Source organism: Amphibalanus amphitrite, unplaced genomic scaffold, assembly GCF_019059575.1.
Source record: "Amphibalanus amphitrite isolate SeventyFive unplaced genomic scaffold, NRLGWU_Aamphi_draft 000870F_arrow, whole genome shotgun sequence".
Lineage (NCBI taxonomy): Eukaryota > Metazoa > Arthropoda > Thecostraca > Balanomorpha > Balanidae > Amphibalanus > Amphibalanus amphitrite.
In genome coordinates, this window is record NW_024882364.1 from 285,898 (window position 1) to 305,545 (window position 19,648).

At 50.6% G+C, this 19,648-nt stretch overlaps 1 protein-coding gene across 1 annotated transcript; it reads left to right on the top strand.

The window, feature by feature from the left end:
- Window positions 1–736: 736 nt before the first annotated feature.
- On the top strand, window positions 737–19,428 carry LOC122367428 (acetylcholine receptor subunit beta-like 1; the record flags this gene model as incomplete). The annotated part of the gene is made up of 3 exons (XM_043340487.1): window positions 737–994; window positions 17,163–17,299; window positions 19,350–19,428. Coding segments are annotated over exons 1-3 (415 nt in total), but the record flags the coding sequence as incomplete, so codon positions are not given.
- Window positions 19,429–19,648: the final 220 nt, after the last annotated feature.

Consider the following 19,648-nt stretch of genomic DNA (forward strand, 5'->3'; position numbering starts at 1 on the left):
GGGGGTGACCCACATGCATCGAAAGTATCCTGTTTTTGGTAGAAGGGATGCTGCTACCCTACAAAAATTACCGCAAGTCAATCGCCCAAGCGGCTGCTGAGATATGAGCCTCTCAAAATCACTACTTTTGCAAAACAGCTTGAACACCCTTGACTTTTCGCGTGGCACGTGCCACGACGGTCACTGAGGTGCATCAAAAGTAGTCAATTACGGGGTAGAAGGGATGGGGCTACCCAGCAAAAAAGACCGCAGGCCAATCGGTCCAGCGGTTGCTGAGCTATAAGCCTCTCAAAAGCGTTACAGGCCGGGCCGGGCCGGGCCGGGCCGGGCCGGGCCGGGCCGGGCCGGGCCGCTCATACTGAGATTTTTCCGTTATATTGAAAAGACTCGCTTCGCTCGCTGCGCTCGCTCGCTCGTAATAATTTCCAACCAGTTGTATTTTATTGCGGGGTGGCGTAAAATCTAAAAACTTTTATCTGGTATCGCTTGGCAAAAACGATCATATCCACTTGGACGGCCCTTTTTGCTTTCAGGCGAGTCTCTATCAGCGAGCAGGTCCGTATCGGTGCGCCTCTGCGCCGTCTGCCGGCCGATTCCACAACCTGCCGTGCAAGAGTGCGCCGCCGTCGACGCGCGTCGGCCTCCCCCGCGGCGGCGCCCTATAGTGGACTCGTCTGAGGCGTCGATATCGCTTTGGGCGGCCGAGTCGGGCGCGGCGCGGCGCGCCGATTGTCGGCGCTCGGCTCAGCTGGCCGACGGCGGCACAGTCTCGGCCACGACCGAGCGCGCCGATCGATGGTGGACGAGCGGAGCGCGCGCCAGTGTCGCCGCCGCCGCCGCCGCGTCCGTGATGGGCCGCCGCCGCCCGCGCCTCTCGCTATAGTGTCAACTGCCGATGGAGTGAGCCGCGGTGGCCAGCCGGGCACGATGAGGGCGCCGGCAGCCGGCGTCGGCACCCCGCTGCTGATCCTGCTGGCGGCCATCCTGGCCACAGGTGAGAGACTCCGGCGACAGCGACACTGCCCGCCGCGCCGGTCCGCCGTGACACTGGCTCACCGTTCGTTATCACACGTTACACACAATGGCTAACGGGCTAATAGTTACCAAGCACTTCAACCGACAGAGACGCTGCTAGAAGCACGGCATCCACTGATTTCAGAATCATGGATCTGCTCGTGTCGGTTAGTTACAAAGACCTGCGTGAAGGCGACCGCGCACCAGAACAGACTGGCAGCTACAAAGAAAGGAGACAGTGGCAGCCGTGGGTCGCACCTACCAACATTGGTCGCATTTCAATGGCAAGAGTCACGATCACCTACTTACCGCCACTCTTACTAGCCGCTAAGGACGTCATACCAAGATGGCACTGTTTCATCACCGCTATGCCGGCACGATAAAAGGAGGAAACATGGTCGACCTATAAATTTTAATTGAAAAATGCTGGGAAAGCAAGTTATCTTTTACTTGTTAGTGGTTGAAGTGGTGCTTCAGCATTAGTGATTGACCAAGTCTGATGGCTCCGGCGTTATATGATCAGATTTAGATGACGTAGGTAATTATATTTGAAACATTTTTCTGATACTTGGTACCTACTTATGGTCAAAATCATACTTCAATATTTTCTCTCACATTTTTAGGTATTGGCGGATCCAGTTCCCAATCTTATATAAAATGCCGTACTATTCTATTTACGGCATTTGGTAACATTGACAGTGATAGCAGTGCCGACAAACGGTAATCCGAGTCGACAAAATGATTCTTTGGACTGCCAACATACGATGGACTGAAATGCGTGAAAACCATGTTGCATTTAATAGCCGTGTTCTGCACCTTAACTTCAGCCAGTGCTGCCATATCCATTCCACGGCGTTTATAAGAGTGGTTTGGGACGATGCAGGCTGAGGCATATCTAGTATCTACTCCACTAAAACGTTCTCCAATATCTCAAACACACCCCAGATTCGCTTCTTAAGGTGTTCCTATGTACTTCAAAGAAACATTATTTGAGTAGATAATTATTGAATGTTGTTCATTTAATTCGCGAAAAAGGGACACAATTTGTCCATCTCGGCCGCTGCGGAAGGTGGAAATGCCTCAAATCTGGGCATCTGGCTGTTTCAAGCTTATCGATTATTTACACAAAGCAAGGGCACCAGGTTTGTACAATACAAAGTAGGTATATACTATGGACATCGTTGGGGAGTTCTTTTTTCGAATCGGGAGTTCTGTCAAGTGCGTTGCGTTTCTGAAGAATGTCTTTTTCAAAGGTCGTTCGTAACATATTTATAACAATGGTAACAGTTTCCCAGCACTAATGGAGCTAGCAACTGGCAGTGCCATTTATTTTGATTATGTGCATGTCGTATGTAAAGGTATGCCGGACGACTCAATGGCCATGGTAGGCTAGACAGTTTGCAATTGCAATTGCTGAGGCACATTGCCTCTATGTACTTGGTTGCTGATATGCTACCGCTTAGTTTGTCACACAAGCGATGCTGTATATGAATGAGTGAATGGATGACATGAATGAATAGGTGAATCAATAAATTAATGTTTGAACTAAATGATTGAGTAAGCGAACGAACGCACAAAAGAAGAGACGAATGAATGAATGAATGACAATGAATTTACGAGTGGATGGATGACAGATGTTGAATAGCCCGGTCGATTTAAAACGTACCTACATATCAGTTTTCCTGCAAAGATATTCCCGTTTTATTGTGACTCTTTTAGCAAGAGCCCATTTTACTTGGGCCTCGATCAATCTGTCCCACCCGAAATTTGTGACGTGAGTGACGTGGAATTAACCTTAAAGGGACTATCCCACCTTCAAAAAAGTCCCGTTTAGGATTCGGAAATGTTACTCATGATATTGTGACGAATTCTGCAAGTTTTTACGCGTTTTCATCGTATACTTTTTGAGATATTGCGACTTTTATATTTCATCGTGACGTCATTTAGATCGGATCTGTGACGTAATGAAGGATTTACTTCATGTCAGTGTGGGGGAAATTTGGCAGCAAATATAGGTATTTGCTCTCAAATATGACTCGGCTCATACAATAGCAAAAGTGTCTCTGATTGGCTTAGTCGTAAATCAAGTGATCCTTCACTTGAACAGGCGTTCAAAAGGCAAATGACGTCATCAGATTGCCGTTAATGGTTAAGAGATTGGGCCTTGCGCAGGGCTCATTTTCAAATGAAGGGAACGAATTTCTTCAACACCACGAGGCCGCGGGGGTTACAACCAAGATGGATAGTGGTTTCTGGACCTCGCCGCAAACTTGGCTATCTCAACTCAAACCTAATGTAAAGGTGGGATAGTCCCTTTAAAGGAAGACTGCCACCTTCAAAAAGTTTTCTCAGATCGGCCTATGATTTATTCCCTGGACAAAACAAAATTTTAGAATTCACCTGACAAAGTATCATCACGTGAATCGCGAAAAAAAATTGTCGATTATCATACAATTATCAATCGGTTAATGTCTAGCGACAATGTTTACACATCACTAGACTTCAAGGTCATAAGATTATTACATTTTATTTGAAAAAGTAAGGTATTTTATGATTTACTAATATATGATTTCATAAGAAATTGGCCATGTTTAATTTATTTTGCATTTAAGTTCGTTAAACATTTAAAAATCATGGCTCATTTGGAATGGGTCTGGCCCATGTTAAACCCCATTTCCCACACTTTTTTGGAAAAAATGAACTACTGAATATATAAGTTTAACTTTTATTTTGACACTCCAAAATTCTTCTCTGATCTCGAAACAATCAAAGTTTTGACATATATTTACCAAAAGATAAGAAAATTCATGTTTCAAAGTTATCGATAAACAGTAGAGATGTCGGTTTTCTTGGACTAAAAAAATGGCATCAAACTGAACTTTGGTCTCCGATTTCTCGCAAACGGGTTCGAATTTCGGAAAACCGACTTCAGTCTGGGACATAGGTGGCTCAGCTCTAGTGAAAACCGTTTTGTGGAAAAAAGGTGGCAGTCTACCTTTAACCCGCGCCGGGCCGATGCTCCGCGGCTTCCGCTCCGGGCCGGGGGTGTCTGAACACCCCCTCCCCCGTCTAACTCGGCTCCTGGGCCACGTAGCGACATGCGGTAAGCGGCATTCGAAAGAGCGTCAAAAATAATGACGGAAACACTTCGGTCATTTTTAGGGTCAGGTCAAAAGTCAGGTCGCCAGAGGTCATCAAAGGTCAAATGAAGTCCATTTAAACAATTTTGGAAACTGCCAGCGGCTAACTCGGGAACCAATAGAGCTACAGCGCCGCGGAAAAGCGCATTCGATAGCCCTTTAACAGACCTTTCTGAGAATTGATCTCAGATTTGACCTCAGGTCAACGGTTAGTCTCCAGAAGGTAAAAACTGTAAAAATAGCAGTTTTCACGAAAATGGTTTTTCGTCAATAAATTTTAACTCAAGAGAGCCACAACATTACTTTTGGCAGCATCATGTTCCTCTCGTCGAGACGCGTCGAATGAACTATTTGTTGACATTGAAACGTCAATTTGAAAATGTTACCTCAGGTCAAGGTCATGACCTGACCGGAAAGGGTCGTGTTGCATATCAGTCGATCCGTATCGTCGAGCTGAATACATCTGACGTGTTTTCATCGCTCTAGCACGTCTTTATCAAAAGTCTTTATCAAAAGCCAAAAAAAAAACTGCTGGTGACCGCTCATGACCTGTGACCTCAGGGGCACACAGAGGGGTCACAGGTGCATTTTTCCGATTAGTGTGTCATGTTTACCTATGAACCGATGTTTGAGAGGGTTTTGAACATCATTCGTCCAAAAGAGGCGCATTTCAATTTTCTCCCATTGACTTATAATGGAGAGGTCGCAAAATTGACCTGACCTTAGGTCACCGATATCAAAGTTCCGAGATATACATTTTGTACATACTGTTACTCTTATCAATCGCTGAAAGTTTCAAGGCGATCGTTCAGTCGGTGTAGCTGTGACGAGGATTGAAACGTTTCTGAAGTGAGGTCACTTGACCTGACTTGGTGACCTGACCTTGAGAGCCCTGGGTCTGAAATTGTCAAAACATGTGTGGAAAAGATGCATAAGCAGGTGTGCCAAAAAATGGCAGCGCTCTGCGCCGCCGTGGAGTGTTCAAACACCCCCCCCCCCTCCCGGCCCGGCGCGGGTTAAGCTTTCATAAAATGTTACAAAACATCATGATTTATGCATTATTCTGTGATAGCCGAGGCTCATTGTTATTATGTTGATGTGCAGTTATAGCACTTGTACCTATACTTGACTAAAATGCATGCAAATTGCAAACCAACGACTTGATGTATGCATAGAACATAACTGCCTGCATACACAGGTGATAGGTAGTGTATAACCTTTTTCAGTTGACTAGTGAATAAGATGCTCAGCTGGTGACTCATTGGCAGGGCTACGGAGTCGACGAATTTTCGGTGACTTTGACTACGACTCCGACTTCTACTTCCAAAAATCAGCTCCGACACTGACTCCACAGACCTTCCAAGTCTGCGGAGTTGATGGATTTTCGGTGACTCCGACTCCGACTCCGGTTTCCTAACTCGATTTCAACTCCGACTCCGACTCCCTTCAGAACTGTCGACTCCGGCAGACTCCGACTCTGACTCCGACTCCTCATTCCTCAGCCCTGCTCATTGACAGTAAATTCAGGGTCGGAAGAGTGTGTAAGCCGTATAAATACCTACTGTTATTATTATCTTGCGCATTCCGTAGGCTATACAATGTTTAGCCTGCGTTTGTAGTTGTAACATGGATTTAGTTACGGTCGATCTGGTAGGGTACGTGTCCGGTTCGTGTTGCCACGCGACAAGCTCTGGTCATCGGGCACCTAGGTCCTGAAGCATTCATTCAAACGTTCGGACTTGATTAAAAGTGTAGTTATCGTTAAACGCTCATGTAGTGTTTACCAGTAGGCATTTCCATTCCAGCCTTTGTAATAGTCTGAGCGAAACTTTTGAGCATTCATTGTCTCAGACAAGTCCATGTCGCATGGACTGCTTTATGTTTATTATATAGGCGGGGCCCGTCTCGTCTCTCGCCGTTCTCGGGCGCCTCCTGCTAAAAATGTGATGTACTAAAAATTACATCTAATTTAATTCCTATCGTCTGCCATAACTCACTCGTATCCTATAGTAGTTAGGCATAATAATTGGTACGATGGATGATACGTTGGGCCCATTCATTTAATTCATTTTAAAAATAGCTACAACCTCTTGCTTTTCTATAGTATTATGCATAGGCATTCTTTTGAAATTGAAATGCTCGTTTTGGTGGCTCTATAAAAAACTTCGCAGGCCTTGTGCCTATTGCCTGGGAGAGGTTGCTCACGGGGGGGGGGGGAATCCAGAGTGAGTGGCCAATGAGTGGATTGAATGCTCACACGAGGGCATATCATGCGCTATGATTTCCTTGAATAATCGCAAGTCTTTAATGGGTATACTCTATAAATATGTCTCAATATGTGTGGACGATGATGAATGAACATGAGCAATGAGCATTTTATTTTTGAGCAGACGTTTTAGGTTTTATGGTATGACAACTGATATTTCCGTGCGAACAATACGCTACTTGCGTCCCTTTCATCGCCCGAGCCCCGAACAACTAGATTCATTGAATATGATTGAATGTGACAACTAGAGATTAGTGGCCTTGAGTTCTTACGACGCGACGGTTGAAATGACCTCGGATAATAGATCAACTAACCAGCTCAACTGGCTCAACCAGCGCAAACGATACATCCGTTTCAAGCCGCGTGCACGACTGGCGGTACGTAGTTGTGAGATGTTACCGTACGCCAACTTCAATCATCCTTTTTACATTGAGGAGCGGCCTCACTGATAAGTGCACCCGTTTTTTTCGCATTATACAAGGTCCCCCGCCTACTCAGGGTCTCTGGGAGCCGTGTGTTCCACGTCTGCTCGACACCCGCGCCCTGTCAGGGGATGTCAGGGGAGGGCCGTGCGCTGTCGTCCCGCCCGCCCCAGCGCTGTTGCTGCTGGCCTCACTCGGCTTACGTTGGACAGCTGGGCTGAAGCTCGACACCTGTGTGCTGACGTGTGCCAGCCGCGGCTCGAGGAAGCCGCGGGACGGGCTGTCTCGCGCGAGGGAGGGGCGGGGAGGAGAGCGGTGCTGTCAAGATATGCTGATGGAGGGGGCGGGGTGACAGCGCGTGTCGGGGAAGCTGGGAAACAATAGGACGCGACTGATGGGCCTGGGGCAACTGCAGTGTTTGATAAATAGGGTGTGATGTTTGGGTGGGAGAGACCGTGTGAAGGTGTGTGTGGGGAGGGGGGGGGGGAGAACAGGGAACAGTGCGTGTGTTTAGGGGAGCCGAGGATAACGATGGGTAGCTGGAGGCGTTGAGCGAGGAATGGGGCGCTGAACAGAGGCACAAATATGCACTTACAGGCACGTAATGCGGCTGTGTGGCGCACGTGCGCGGAAGTCTGGCGCGGCGAGCGGTAGCGGGGGACCTGGGGTGCGTTCAGAGCCGCCGGCGGACCCCCGCCGCGATGCGGCTCAGGTGTTTGGTGCGGCACCTGGGCGCGCCACCGAGCGGTGCGCCTAATGGCAATCGAGCGGCTGTCGAGCCCACCATCAGCGGCTGTCGGTCCCACCATCAGCGAGATGGCGCCGCTGAAACCGCACGTCACCGACTCTCCGCAGCTGGTCGGCTATCGACCGGCGCGGCGGCCGTCCACCCGCGCCGCGCCGCGGACACCGGCCCGCCGCGCCGCCGGGCAGCCGTGTCCGACACGGACATCGTGTCCGCTACAGGACATCGTACCCTGGCACCGGACAGCCGACAAGACGGTGTCCGCTACAAGACAAACTGTGTCCGATACAGGATGGTCCGTCCGACGCGGACATCGGCCCGCCGCCGGACAGCCGTGCTCGACACGGACAGTCCAAGTCCGTCACAGGACGCCGTGTTCGACACAGAAAAGTCCGTGTCCGACACAGGACACCGGCCTGCCGCCGGACAGCCGCGCTCGACATTATGCAAAACCTATGTCCGCCACAGGACAGTCCGTGTCCGCCGTTGACAGTCCGTATCCACCACAGGATAGTTTGTGTCCTGGACAGTCTGTGCCCGCCACAGAACAGCCTGTGTCCTGGACAGTCTGTGTCCTCCAGAGGACAGTCCATGTCATGTCCGGTTCGAGGACAGCCCGAGTCAATCATGGGTCAATGTGTGCTCGCCACAGGACAGTGCGTGTCCGCCACAGGACTGCCGTGTCCGCTGGGAGAAGCCCATTCCTCTATAGACGGGATTGTCCACCAATGCATGGCGCGGCCAATCCTCTCGTGTATTTGCGGGGATTCACTTACCACGACGTAGACAAGGTGAAGGTTGTGAGTCTTATTTTAGGCTGCATGGTCTAATGAAAGGCAATTCCTAATCGTTATTTACAGACTTCCTCTATTTCAGCGACCTGAAGCTTGAAACTCCGACTGAATTTACATACGGCTTAACCGTTTAAGGCTTAGGCGAGCCTTTGAGTTAAAACGCTTAAACGCTAAATTCTAAACAAATTACCAATGATTCGTCGTTTAGCAACTGAAGCTCTTTGGTTCTAACTAGAAGCTATTTTATTCCGCCTGCACCCTGAATGCAATACAAACCATTAGCCCATTGCTGTGACACTGACTGGTGTAAACCACACTGCACATCTTAACACGCTGTGTTTTCTCCGAGAGCCCATCATGAAGACCACATGAGGCCTTCGAGCTACCTTGAGTCCTATCAAAATAAGAATAGGTACTCGCCGCACAAAAGGAAAAGGGCACCATATTCTTACGATATATTGAGATGTCGTATTATTTAAACGTTAGGCTAAAGAGCGACCAAATCCAACATATGCTTACGCTGCAATTAGGGCTCTAAACACCTGACCTGCATTGAAACATTTTAGGGAAGCTGTTCGCCATATTTATTTTAGATATGCGTTGACCTTAAAGATAGCCTAAAATAGCCCTCAGTCTTGCTGTATTTTGAATATCTTATCTTTTTTTATTTTGAGTTCTGTCTCTGAACGCCGAAGAGTTTGACTCGACACGGACGATGTTTTTAGCTCGGAGCGCTGTCGCTATCACCAGGACCTGACACCTGTGTCGGTGCCCGGGGGTGTGTGCCCCACTGAGGTGGCCGCTCCTGCACTCCCAGCTCACTGGACACTGGGCAGACGCTCCCGTCGCGGGGAGAAGTCGCTGGCTGGCCAGCGCAGCTGATCACCAGCTGGACCGGGCTGCCGAGGACAGGCAATTTGTGTCAGTCAATTGGCCCACTGAAAACGGTCGCTACCCGGCTCCGGGTCTAGCTGCAGTTGTTCAGTCCTAGTCCCAGTCCTGCAGTCCCAGTACCAGTCCTAGTCCCAGCTCCAACCCGTGTCGACCCCCAAGCTCAGGCCCAGCTTCCAATCCAAAGCCTGCGGTCGGCGGCCGCAGCTATTTCGCTCGGCCGCAGGGTGTATGGTCTCAAGGCCGAGTCTCCCATCGAGCCGGCGCTGATGGGCTCAATCAGAGAGGGGTGCAGCCCACTCCGTCAGCAATTCTTAACTCGCCGCCGAGACGGACCGACTGGGAACGGGTGGCAGCGCAGCGCCGCGCCGCGTCACGTGTGAGGCTGCGAGTGACCCTTTTGAGGCCCTACGGCTACATACGAGAATATTATTAGCTTTATAAAGTCATTTCGCTGCGTCGAATTATATGACATGGAACATAAAGTTATGATGGTAGCTAGCCATATATGCATACGGCATCACAAAACTCATAAATCACGCATATTTCCTATACGTTTAGTTATTTTAAATAATATGAAGATAAGCTAAAGACGGTACAGTTTCGCATTTACGAAACGTTTGAAATTAGCATCGCAATAAACAAATGAGATCGAAGTCAAGTCATTGAGACACCATCCTATTCAGCCGTACCACGTATTTCGCCGCTCAGTCTTTAGTCTTCCCATTCAATCCAAAAAGCCACATTTTTTCTCTTGCCCTCCTCTACCCCGGACTCTGCGTCTATACTCTGTACCGCTCCAATCCAACCACGCACGCTCTCCACACTCCTCTGGATGCCCGCAAGTGGTTTTTCACTGGCACTTGGCAGTGCTACTCTACCGTTGGGATGTTGATCAGGGTGGATAATCATCCGGAGCGACACGAAGGACGAGAACATTGCGAATTGGGAATCGGTTTTATGTAATTGTGCTGTACTCTGTAGGAAGTTGTGACTGGTGCGCTTAGGTTAACTGAGGCGTAAGAAGTAACAGGATTACCTATAATGCAGGGTTGTGCTTGACTCATGAGTCGAGTCAGAAATTTGACTCAACTCTGACTCAAATGAGTCAGATTTGAGTCGAGTCGGATAAAATGTTGAGCTGTTGAGTTGAGTCAGAGTTGAGTCGGACAAAAATATTAAGGCGTTGAATTGAGTCAGAGTTGAGTCAGTAAAATAACTTTTGACATTGAGTTGAGTCAAACATTTAGGAATATGAGTCAGCTGACTCAACTTTCTAGAAACAAGCTTTTCATCCCTCCCCCGCTTATTAACAACTTCGCCCTGGCTCTGCTGCCGGATTTTTTTTTCCACCCCCGCCCCCGCTCAACAACTTTTTTATCTGAGTCAATTTTGAGTCAACTCACTTGACTCAACAAAAATTTGAGTCAAGTTTGAGTCGACTCATATTTTCAATGAGCCGCTTGAGTCATGAGTCGAGTCAAGGGGAAAAATCAGCTCCTTGTTTGAGTCAGAGTCAGGGCTTTCTGAAGTTGAATGATGAGTCGAGTCGGCAAATTTTTTTGAGTCGAGCACAACCCTACTATAATGACAGTTGTTCGGTTAATTAACGGTTATATCATCCGCTTGATGAAGCCAGCCGCATATTAGCAAAATGCATTTCTGCTTCTTATTTTAGCTTAAAAGTCTATTACTGATCTTCTTATAGCTCTTTCATCAGCAACAGTCCCTTTACGTGTCCTCCATTGTCGCTTCCCTTGTCCCTCCTGTACATATATGTAATGTTCGACTATTGTATAGTGCGTCTGCAGCTACAGTCTACTCTCTGGTCCGTCTTCGGGTGCCGGGTCGTCTGGCCAGCGGGTCGGTCTGACAGGCGAAAACAGACCAACTTCAGACCGAATGTAGGCAGTAAATTCAGCCGGATGACTGCCCGGATTTCAGCCCGCTCCGAGTCTGGCAGCGCTGTGGCTAGACAAATGAGGGTTTGGGGTCAGAATATTCGAACAGCCGCCCAGCACGGAACCAGCTCCCCACTCGTATATACAGCCACACGATGATATTGCTATTTTATCATTCGAAATTTCTTATCAGGTGTTCTTGTGTTGCATTTGCTATATATTGTGCGCGTTGTGCACTGTGCAGTAATTGACTAGTCAATTATCGTTTTTTTTTTTTCGCCATGAGGATCTGTCGGATAGTTACAAGGTAGGCTTTGCTTTTCAACTCTACCTAAATGGTGCCTCAGGTCAAGGATCAAGGCAGCTTGGGTATTTATGGCACATTCGCACGGCAGTGGTGGATTCAGGGGGGGGAGGCAAAATGGGCATTTGCCCCTCCCAAACGGCATAATTTTAACATTACGCCTATGGACGAGGCATGGAAAGAATCGATAAATTGTTATGGTTTGCTCCCCCCCCCCCCCAAACTCTGAGCTGGATCCGCCACTGTTCGCACATACATTTTAGACCACTAACTATTAAGCTTTTGGTGAGGTATAATTGGCATTCTAAGCTTGTGTTGCATGAGTTCACATAAGTCAACCAAATTATTACGTTACTGTCTGTTAAATGATAACGATATTTTGTTCGCCCCCTGCAGCACGCACCGCACACGACCGCGTCTCCGGCTCGACTGTATTTGCCTGGTCAGCACACGGGGATTCCAACTGAAGGGAAACTTTCACGTTGAAGGGAAACCCTTACGACACACCTCCCCCAGTCCCCGTGTCATAAGTACACGTGCCCCACCGAACCCGCAGTCGGTTCGGCACACGGCGAGCTCATTCACTACGGCGCGGTCCTGGTGCCGGTCCGGCGCAGCTAGAAGGCGGCGCCGGCTCGTCCGTCTGCTCGGCAGGTCGCTGGTCGGCTGAGCGGCAGGCGGCACGCGTCGGCGGCGACGGATCTCGGTCACCGGCAGACGGCGCAGCGACGATCAGCGGATGGTGGCGCCTCAGGTAGCGCCGGTTGCGCCACCAGATTCTCCCGCTCGGGACTTTGATGAGGTAGTCGCGGCGTTTTCCAATTCCCACGACGATGCCGGTCCGGTCCCACTGTCCGGTCTGCGGGTCCCGAACGTCCACGTGGTCGCCCATTGCGAGCGGCGCTAGTGGCCTGGCGGAGATGTCGTAGTCCCGCTTCGCTTTCTTTCGAAGGTCGGCTGCTCGGGCGTCGCACACGTCTGCCGCCTCTTGCCACTCCTTGGCAAACGTCCTGTGGTGGACGGGCAGAGCCGTGCGGATTGGGTGCCCGAACAGAGTCTGCGCTGGTGAGCGGCCGTCAGCGCGGGGCGTGTTTCGCAGCTCCAGTAAGGCGCGTGCGAATTCATCCGAGTCCAGGTTTCCTTCGTCGGTCGCTTTCCGGACGAGATTCTTCAGCTTCTTTACTGCAGCTTCTGCGTGGCCGTTAGCCTGGTGATGATGAGGTGATGATATACGGTGGTCCACCCCCCACCGCGTCAGGAACCGGCGGAGGATGCCTGAGGTGAACTGCGGGCCTCCGTCAGACCGGAGGAGCGCCGGCACGCCGGTGGCTGCGAACAGCGCCCGCAGTTCGGTCACGAGGTGAGCGGCGGAAGCCGATCGGGGGCATGACGTCACGTATGGCCAGCCAGATAGACGGTCGACGTAGACGAGGAAAGTTCGTCCTCCGTAGTGAAAATAGTCGGCCGATACAGACTCGAACACCCGTGTGGGCGGCGAATCGTCCTGCCACAGGGGCTCCTTAGGCTGGGCAGACCGGTAGATGCTGCAGCGTGCGCATGATATTACGCACTGCTTGATATCGGAGTCGCATCTCGGCCAGTAGACCGTCTGGCGGGCTCTCCGGCAGGTGGCGTTGATGCCCTGATGTCCATCGTGAAGTCGTTGCAGTGTTTCTCTCCGGAGCTCTTGTGGGATCAGGAGCCGAGGTCCATATACGATGAGTCCGTCATCGATGGCCAGTTTGTCTCGAACGTTCCAGTACGGACGGACGGACGGGTCGAGACGGTGCTTCTCATCGGGGAACCCGTGAATGATGAGGTCTCGGAGCGCGGTGTACTCAGGATCTCGTGACGCTGCGGCTCGTACCATCTCCAGCGTCTTGTCTTGCAGGGGCGCAAGAAGTGTCCCTTCTGCATCGACGGCAGTAAGGGCCGTGACCACGGACAGATGCAGCGGGTCGGGTTCGGTGACTTCAGCCACCTCGTCCTCCATCGAGGGGTCGTTGACCGGTGCACGGGAGAGCGCATCAGGAATCTGATGGCATGATCCTTTCCGCCAGCTGGCGGTGAAGGTGTACGCCGTGAGCTTTTCTCTCATCCGCTGTAGGCGGCAGTTCTCAATCTCAGATAGCAGCTTGCTGTTGAGCACTGGAACGAGAGGGCGATGATCGACGATGACGTCAAAGTGAGGCATGCCGACCAGGTAGAGATGGCATTTCTTGATTGCCCACACGACACCGGCCATCTCCATCTCGATACAGGCGTACCGAGACTCTACATCGCTGAGGAACCGTGATCCGCACTGGATCAGTCTCCAGTCCTTGAGGCCGTGACACTGGAGGAGAGCGTAGCCCAGTCCTCCGGTCTTGGCTGCATCAGTGCATAGCACTGTGGGGAGGCTGGGGTCGAAGAAACCCAGAATCGGCGGAGAACTGAGCGCCGACTTGACCCTGCTGAAGGCGTTCTCGTGTACTGGGGTCCACAGCCACGTATTCCGAGGCTTCAGAAGATCTCGGAGGGGGGCCGCCTCCTGAGCCACCTCGGTAGAGAAGGAGCTGAGCTCAGAGCTGGTTAGCGAGTCCAAGGAAGGATCTCAGGTCCGTTATGTTCTGTGGTCGCGGGAACTCCGAGATGGCGGACGTCTTCCTGCGATCCACTGTGTAGCCGTCCCGAGAGATCTGGTAGCCACAAAATTCGACACTTGTGCGGCCGAATCGGAACTTCTGGGCGTTGAGCGTGATGCCCTGTGCTTCACATTTCTGCAGAATGCGGACGACATGAGCGAGATGCTCCGAATACGTCTCGTCGTGAGCCAGGATGTCGTCAACAACTTTGACGGTGCGTGGCACGTCGCCCAGGGCCTGATCGCCTCGCCGGTTGTACTCATCTCCGGCCGAGACGAGTCCCATCACTGCACGGTTGAAGCGGTACCTGCCCCATGGAGTAATGAAGCAGGTCAAGTCCTTAGAGGAGTCATCCAGGCTGATTTGATAGTAGCCCATTGCTGCGTCCATGGTGGTCAACCACTGCGCGTCTGGCGTGATCGACGAGACCGCCTCATGCGGTGGACGTACAGGGTACGTGGGGCGTTTCACGTACTTGTTCAATCTTGTTAGATCGATGCAGATGCGCACTCCTCCCTGCTTTTTCGGCACACATACCAATGGATGGCACCAGTCGGTGGCGTGATCGACCTTGTCGATGGTGCCCCTCGCGAGAAGGTCGTCCAGCTGTTGCTTCACGCCGTCGCGCCAGCAGAACGGAATGCTCCTGGCGGCGGTGATGGCGAACGGTCGCGCGCCGTCAGCCAGGTCGATGTGCATCGGTCCGCCGGCCATCTCTCTCAGAGTGCTTTTGTTGTCGAAGACGCTCGCGAATGCACTGATCAGTTGCTCTTCGTGACGAGCTCGCTGTTGTGGTGTCGGCGGCTGGGCACTGGTCCAGGTCGGAATCGACCGGCTGTCGGCCGCGGACGAAACTGAGGTTCCCACGTTCTCCGCTAGAGGCGCTGGTGGGCTCGTTGGATCCAGAGTATCCGGTATAGATGTCGCCAGCGAGCGATGATCGCGCTCATGGGAGCTAGCGGGCCGGGCAGGAGTTCCTGGTCGCTCCTGGACCGGTGGCGTCTGACTGGCAGTGCAGGTCGATGGCGGCCGGACGGCCGTGCCCGACACTGCTGGTTGTGCCGGCCGGCGAGTAGTCGTCGGCCGATCACTGGATGGGCTGGGGACGGTGGCGGCGTCACGTGCCTGAGCACGTGGTGGCTGGCCGCCGGCATCAGTGCGGCGCGTCGGTGTCGACCGCGCGGCCGCGGCGCGCCGCACGGGCGGAGCGGCCGCCGCACCTCGCGCTGGCCCACCTTCAGGTACGGCGCTCTGCGCCGGCGGAGCGGCCGCGGCGCCCCGCGCCGTCTCGCCGGCGGGCGCGGCGTTCCGCGCTGTTGTTGTTCTGCTGCAGTCTGGAAGACTCATCTGGTGTAACTGCAGCGGGTAGTCGGCCGGGAAAATCCCGAGCTGCACGGAGTCCCACCAGGAGAGCAGTGCTCCTCGCAGCTCGCCGATGACTGCGATCTCCGTGGTTATGCGCCGGGAGCCGAGCTGGATGGTGGCCTGAAATGAGCCGACAGACGTCAGCGGATAGCCTCCTGCAGCTGAGAAGGTCTGGGGTGGCACACCGTTGTCATAGTCCGACACACCCAGAGCGGCGGCCTCATTTGGGCCGACAACAGTGGCTTCGGCACCAGAGTCGGGGATGCAAAGCAGAGACCCGCTGCCAGAGTTGTGTGTGACGAGCACTTTCACACGGGGAGCCGGGTGGGTCACACGACTGGTAGTGTGCACATCAGCTATGAGGTGATGAACATGACGGTGTTGAACGTGCTGCTCCTGAGACTGGATTTTTCCCAAGCACATGTTTTCAAAGTGGTTCAGTTTGGCACATTTTGAACATTTGTGTCCACGAGCAGGACAGTCCTGCAACCTGCCATGCCACTTGTTGCCACAGAATTTACACATGTTTGAAGCTGAGCGCGACTTGGACTGTGACCTTGCACGGCTTGTGGACTTGTCCCTCTGATATTGTGATTTTCGTCCCACTCTCTGAACAGCATGGTGAGTCAAGGTGGCACAGTTTTTGGACGCAACTTCATGGCTCCTGGCCATGTCAAGAGCCTCCTGTAGTTTGAGGTCCTTGACATTTAGCAGGCTGCGCAACAAACTTTCATCCCTGACACCCATGACAATCTGGTCACGCAGGCGCTCATCAGAACATTCTGGGCAGAAGTCACAAAATTTGCTGATTTCCTTGAGAGAGATCAGAACTTCGTCGAAAGACTCTCCGACAGCTTGGCGTCTGGAGAAAAACTCCCTTCTGTCCAGCAGAACTGACCTCTGGTCTCGAAGATACTTTTGCATTGCATCAAGAAGCGCTGGGAGCTCTGTGACTGTGTTGGCAGCACAAATGGAATGCTGGATTATCCTGCACCAGTCATCATCAACCAACCCCTCTAGCACCATTTGCTGTTGTCTGAATGGCAGAGTGTCAATCCCGGTGAGTGAGCAATATCCTTCAAATTTACTCCTCAGATGGCAAATTCTCTGAGGTTCGCTTGACCAGCTAGATGTGGAGCGGGTGTTGCACTTACTGGAAGTTTCGGAGGGCTTACGTTCATGTTGAGGGCGGAGGCGGCTGGCAAAGCCTGCGGCTGCGTCTGACCTTGACCCTGACCGCGCAGCAGATCCTCCATCATGGAGACTAATCTCTGTTCGCGTTCTTGGGCGGCGGCGGCTTGCTCTCGTAGCATGGTGGTGAGGTCTTGCACTAGCTCAGCACCTGTCGGCTGCGCCATGTTACGTTACTGTCTGTTAAATGATAACGATAATTTGTTCGCCCCTGCAGCACGCACCGCACACGACCGCGTCTCCGGCTCGACTGTATTTGCCTGGTCAGCACACGGGGATTCCAACTGAAGGGAAACTTTCACGTTGAAGGGAAACCCTTACGACACAAAAAGAAAGGAGTTTTGGTGCGGATATTTTCATTATGGGAGAATGCAGACTACAATGCCACACGGTGTTTAATTTGCGCCTCAATGAAGCTTCACCTCAGCGACCATATAGGAGGTACTTATACCTATACGGCACAATAAGGGGGAGTCGCTGACACTGCCGATGTTGTCCGTTTCAGCTCTTGGCTCGGAGGACGAGGAAAGGCTGGTGGCCGACCTCTTCTTCGGCTACAACAAGCTGATTCGGCCAGTTGAGAACATGACCAAAACAGTCAACGTCGAGTTTGGCCTGGCCTTCATCCAGCTGATCAGCGTGGTGAGTAGTAGATACGGTTTAGCCCGTTGCAACGGCATGACGTGTGCAACGTAACGCGAATGGCTCCGTTCATGATGACTAGCATAGAGGAGATGGTATGCCTAAATTATGAAATAGGTACCGAGCTTTGTTGTAGTTGGCGACTGAGTGAGCAGGTAGCGGTTGCATTAGGTATACATAGGTGTTACGCAGACGAATGAAGCGGTAGCACCGTGGCAGAGGTCATGGAAATTCAGTCATTTTACTGTATGTCAAGCAGAGACGGCGTCACAAGGGGGGAGGACAGAGAGCCAGTTGCCCAAAAATATCAGACATGTCATTTTCCTGAATTATACTCCAATCAATGTTGTTATGATCATCTAAAACATATGTGAGTTGTACGGACGCTTAAATAAATAAACGTACCTTTCATATGTTACGTACGTGGTGAGGTAATGGCTTTTCTTTTCAGAATAACTTGAGCAAACATAGCTTTTTTTATTAATTTATAGCTGAACTTCACTGTAAATTTCAATAATGCGTGTCTTCCATAGTTGGAAATGTTTGTGATTGAATCAGCTTCACATCAAGAAGCGTCGTTTTCTTCCCTCGCCCCGGTGGAGGGGGGGGGGGGGGGCAATGTGGCCCACTGTGTTTTTCCTGAATAGCAAGAAAACGGCGGCGCACAGCGCCGCCAAATTTTCAGTACCTTCCCGGGCATCAATTGGACACCTTCACACACAATTTCAAGTCATAGGTTACCGTAGGCTAGGAATTATTGAGGTCAAACTGAGGTCATGTTCGAGCAAAAATGAGCAAAAAACATGACATCTTGAAACGCTCACAAAATCTACAGTTCACAAGCAATTTCAAAGTTCTTTATGTGGTCGTGTAGAGAAAAGACGGCGCTACAAAACTGCTATCTCGGGTTGTCAAAATTTTGGGATTTTGTCCCTCAAAAAAAGATTTGAAAAATATAAAAAATCCCGATTTTTTTTTCGAAGTTCGAAAAAATCGGAATATATATGATAGCTCCTCTATCTACATACCATATTTGAGATCGATATCTCCTTTTTTTGGCCAAGTTATAACGAGAAAACTGTTCAAAATTGATGACGTCAAATTTTTAACTCATTGTTTAGCTATTCTAGACCACGTAGCGCAAAACAATGACCACCATTAGACTCCCCGTGACGAGCTACATCGAATCGATACCCATTTTATACAAAAATATCAAATTTGAATTTTGACCTAAGTTTACCGGACTGACCTTCGGCTTCATCAGAACTTAAACTGGCCCCAAAGCAGCCTGACCCACATAATCGCATTTGCCATGTAAAATGGACCATAAAACATGCATCACATGATATTTTCATCTTGTGACCCTCAGTGACCTGACCTCTGTGACCTGACCTGGTATCAGTGACCTTAAATAGCAAAATATGTGTTTGATGAATAATACCCCATCGATGATTTTCAATGACATGCATTTTACTCGAATTTTTTTACAACATATTTCTTGAAATGCCTGTAAATGGTAAAAATTCGACATTTGGCCTGACCTGTGACGTCATCGGTTTGATGACTCCGGACTCGGCTGCTTCTCGCTATGTTGCGTGGTTACCGAGATCTTAGGGGGGGGGGGGGTCAAAATACCCTCCCCCACCCCCACCCAGCGTTGCTTGGCAGACCCCAACGGGGCGCGGGTTAAGTTTGCTGGATAATTTGGTTTAAGTTGTGATATTTTTCGTTGGGTGTGCATGCATGTGTAGTTTGTCCAAAGATGGTACATAAATCGCATAAATCGACCTGGATTTATGGGATTAAAGAAATCAGGAACAGACTAAATTGGCCCACCCGGTCCCGCGGGAAGAAAGGAAGGGGAGGGGGCACGATGGAATGTCGGTAGTCGTTGAGTCCTAAAAAAATCTTTGAATATATGGTGAGGTTCGCAGGAGATCCCGTGTCCTGATAGTCCTGCTTTGAACATGATGCGAGCGGGGGATTGTATGGCCAGTTTTGTGTTTACATTTGCCAGAGACTTACCTGGTATGTATTCCTCTTTTTTCAGAATGAAAAGAACCAGATTATGAAGTCCAACGTCTGGCTACGTTTGGTGAGTAACAAGTTTTTGAACGGCTACAGCAATGGCACATACCTACTTTACCCACTGATGGAATGTGTATTTTAGAAGAAAAAAAAAACAATAAAACGTCTCTGCATAAAAATGATAACAGTTGATTTCTTTTTCTTTCTTTCTTTTTTGCTTTGATTTTTTTTTTTTTGGCGGTGATGTTCCTTATTTCGACAATGCCATTTTTTTATCTGATGTCGGTCGTACAAATCGCATACATTGGGCAAAACAGGCTA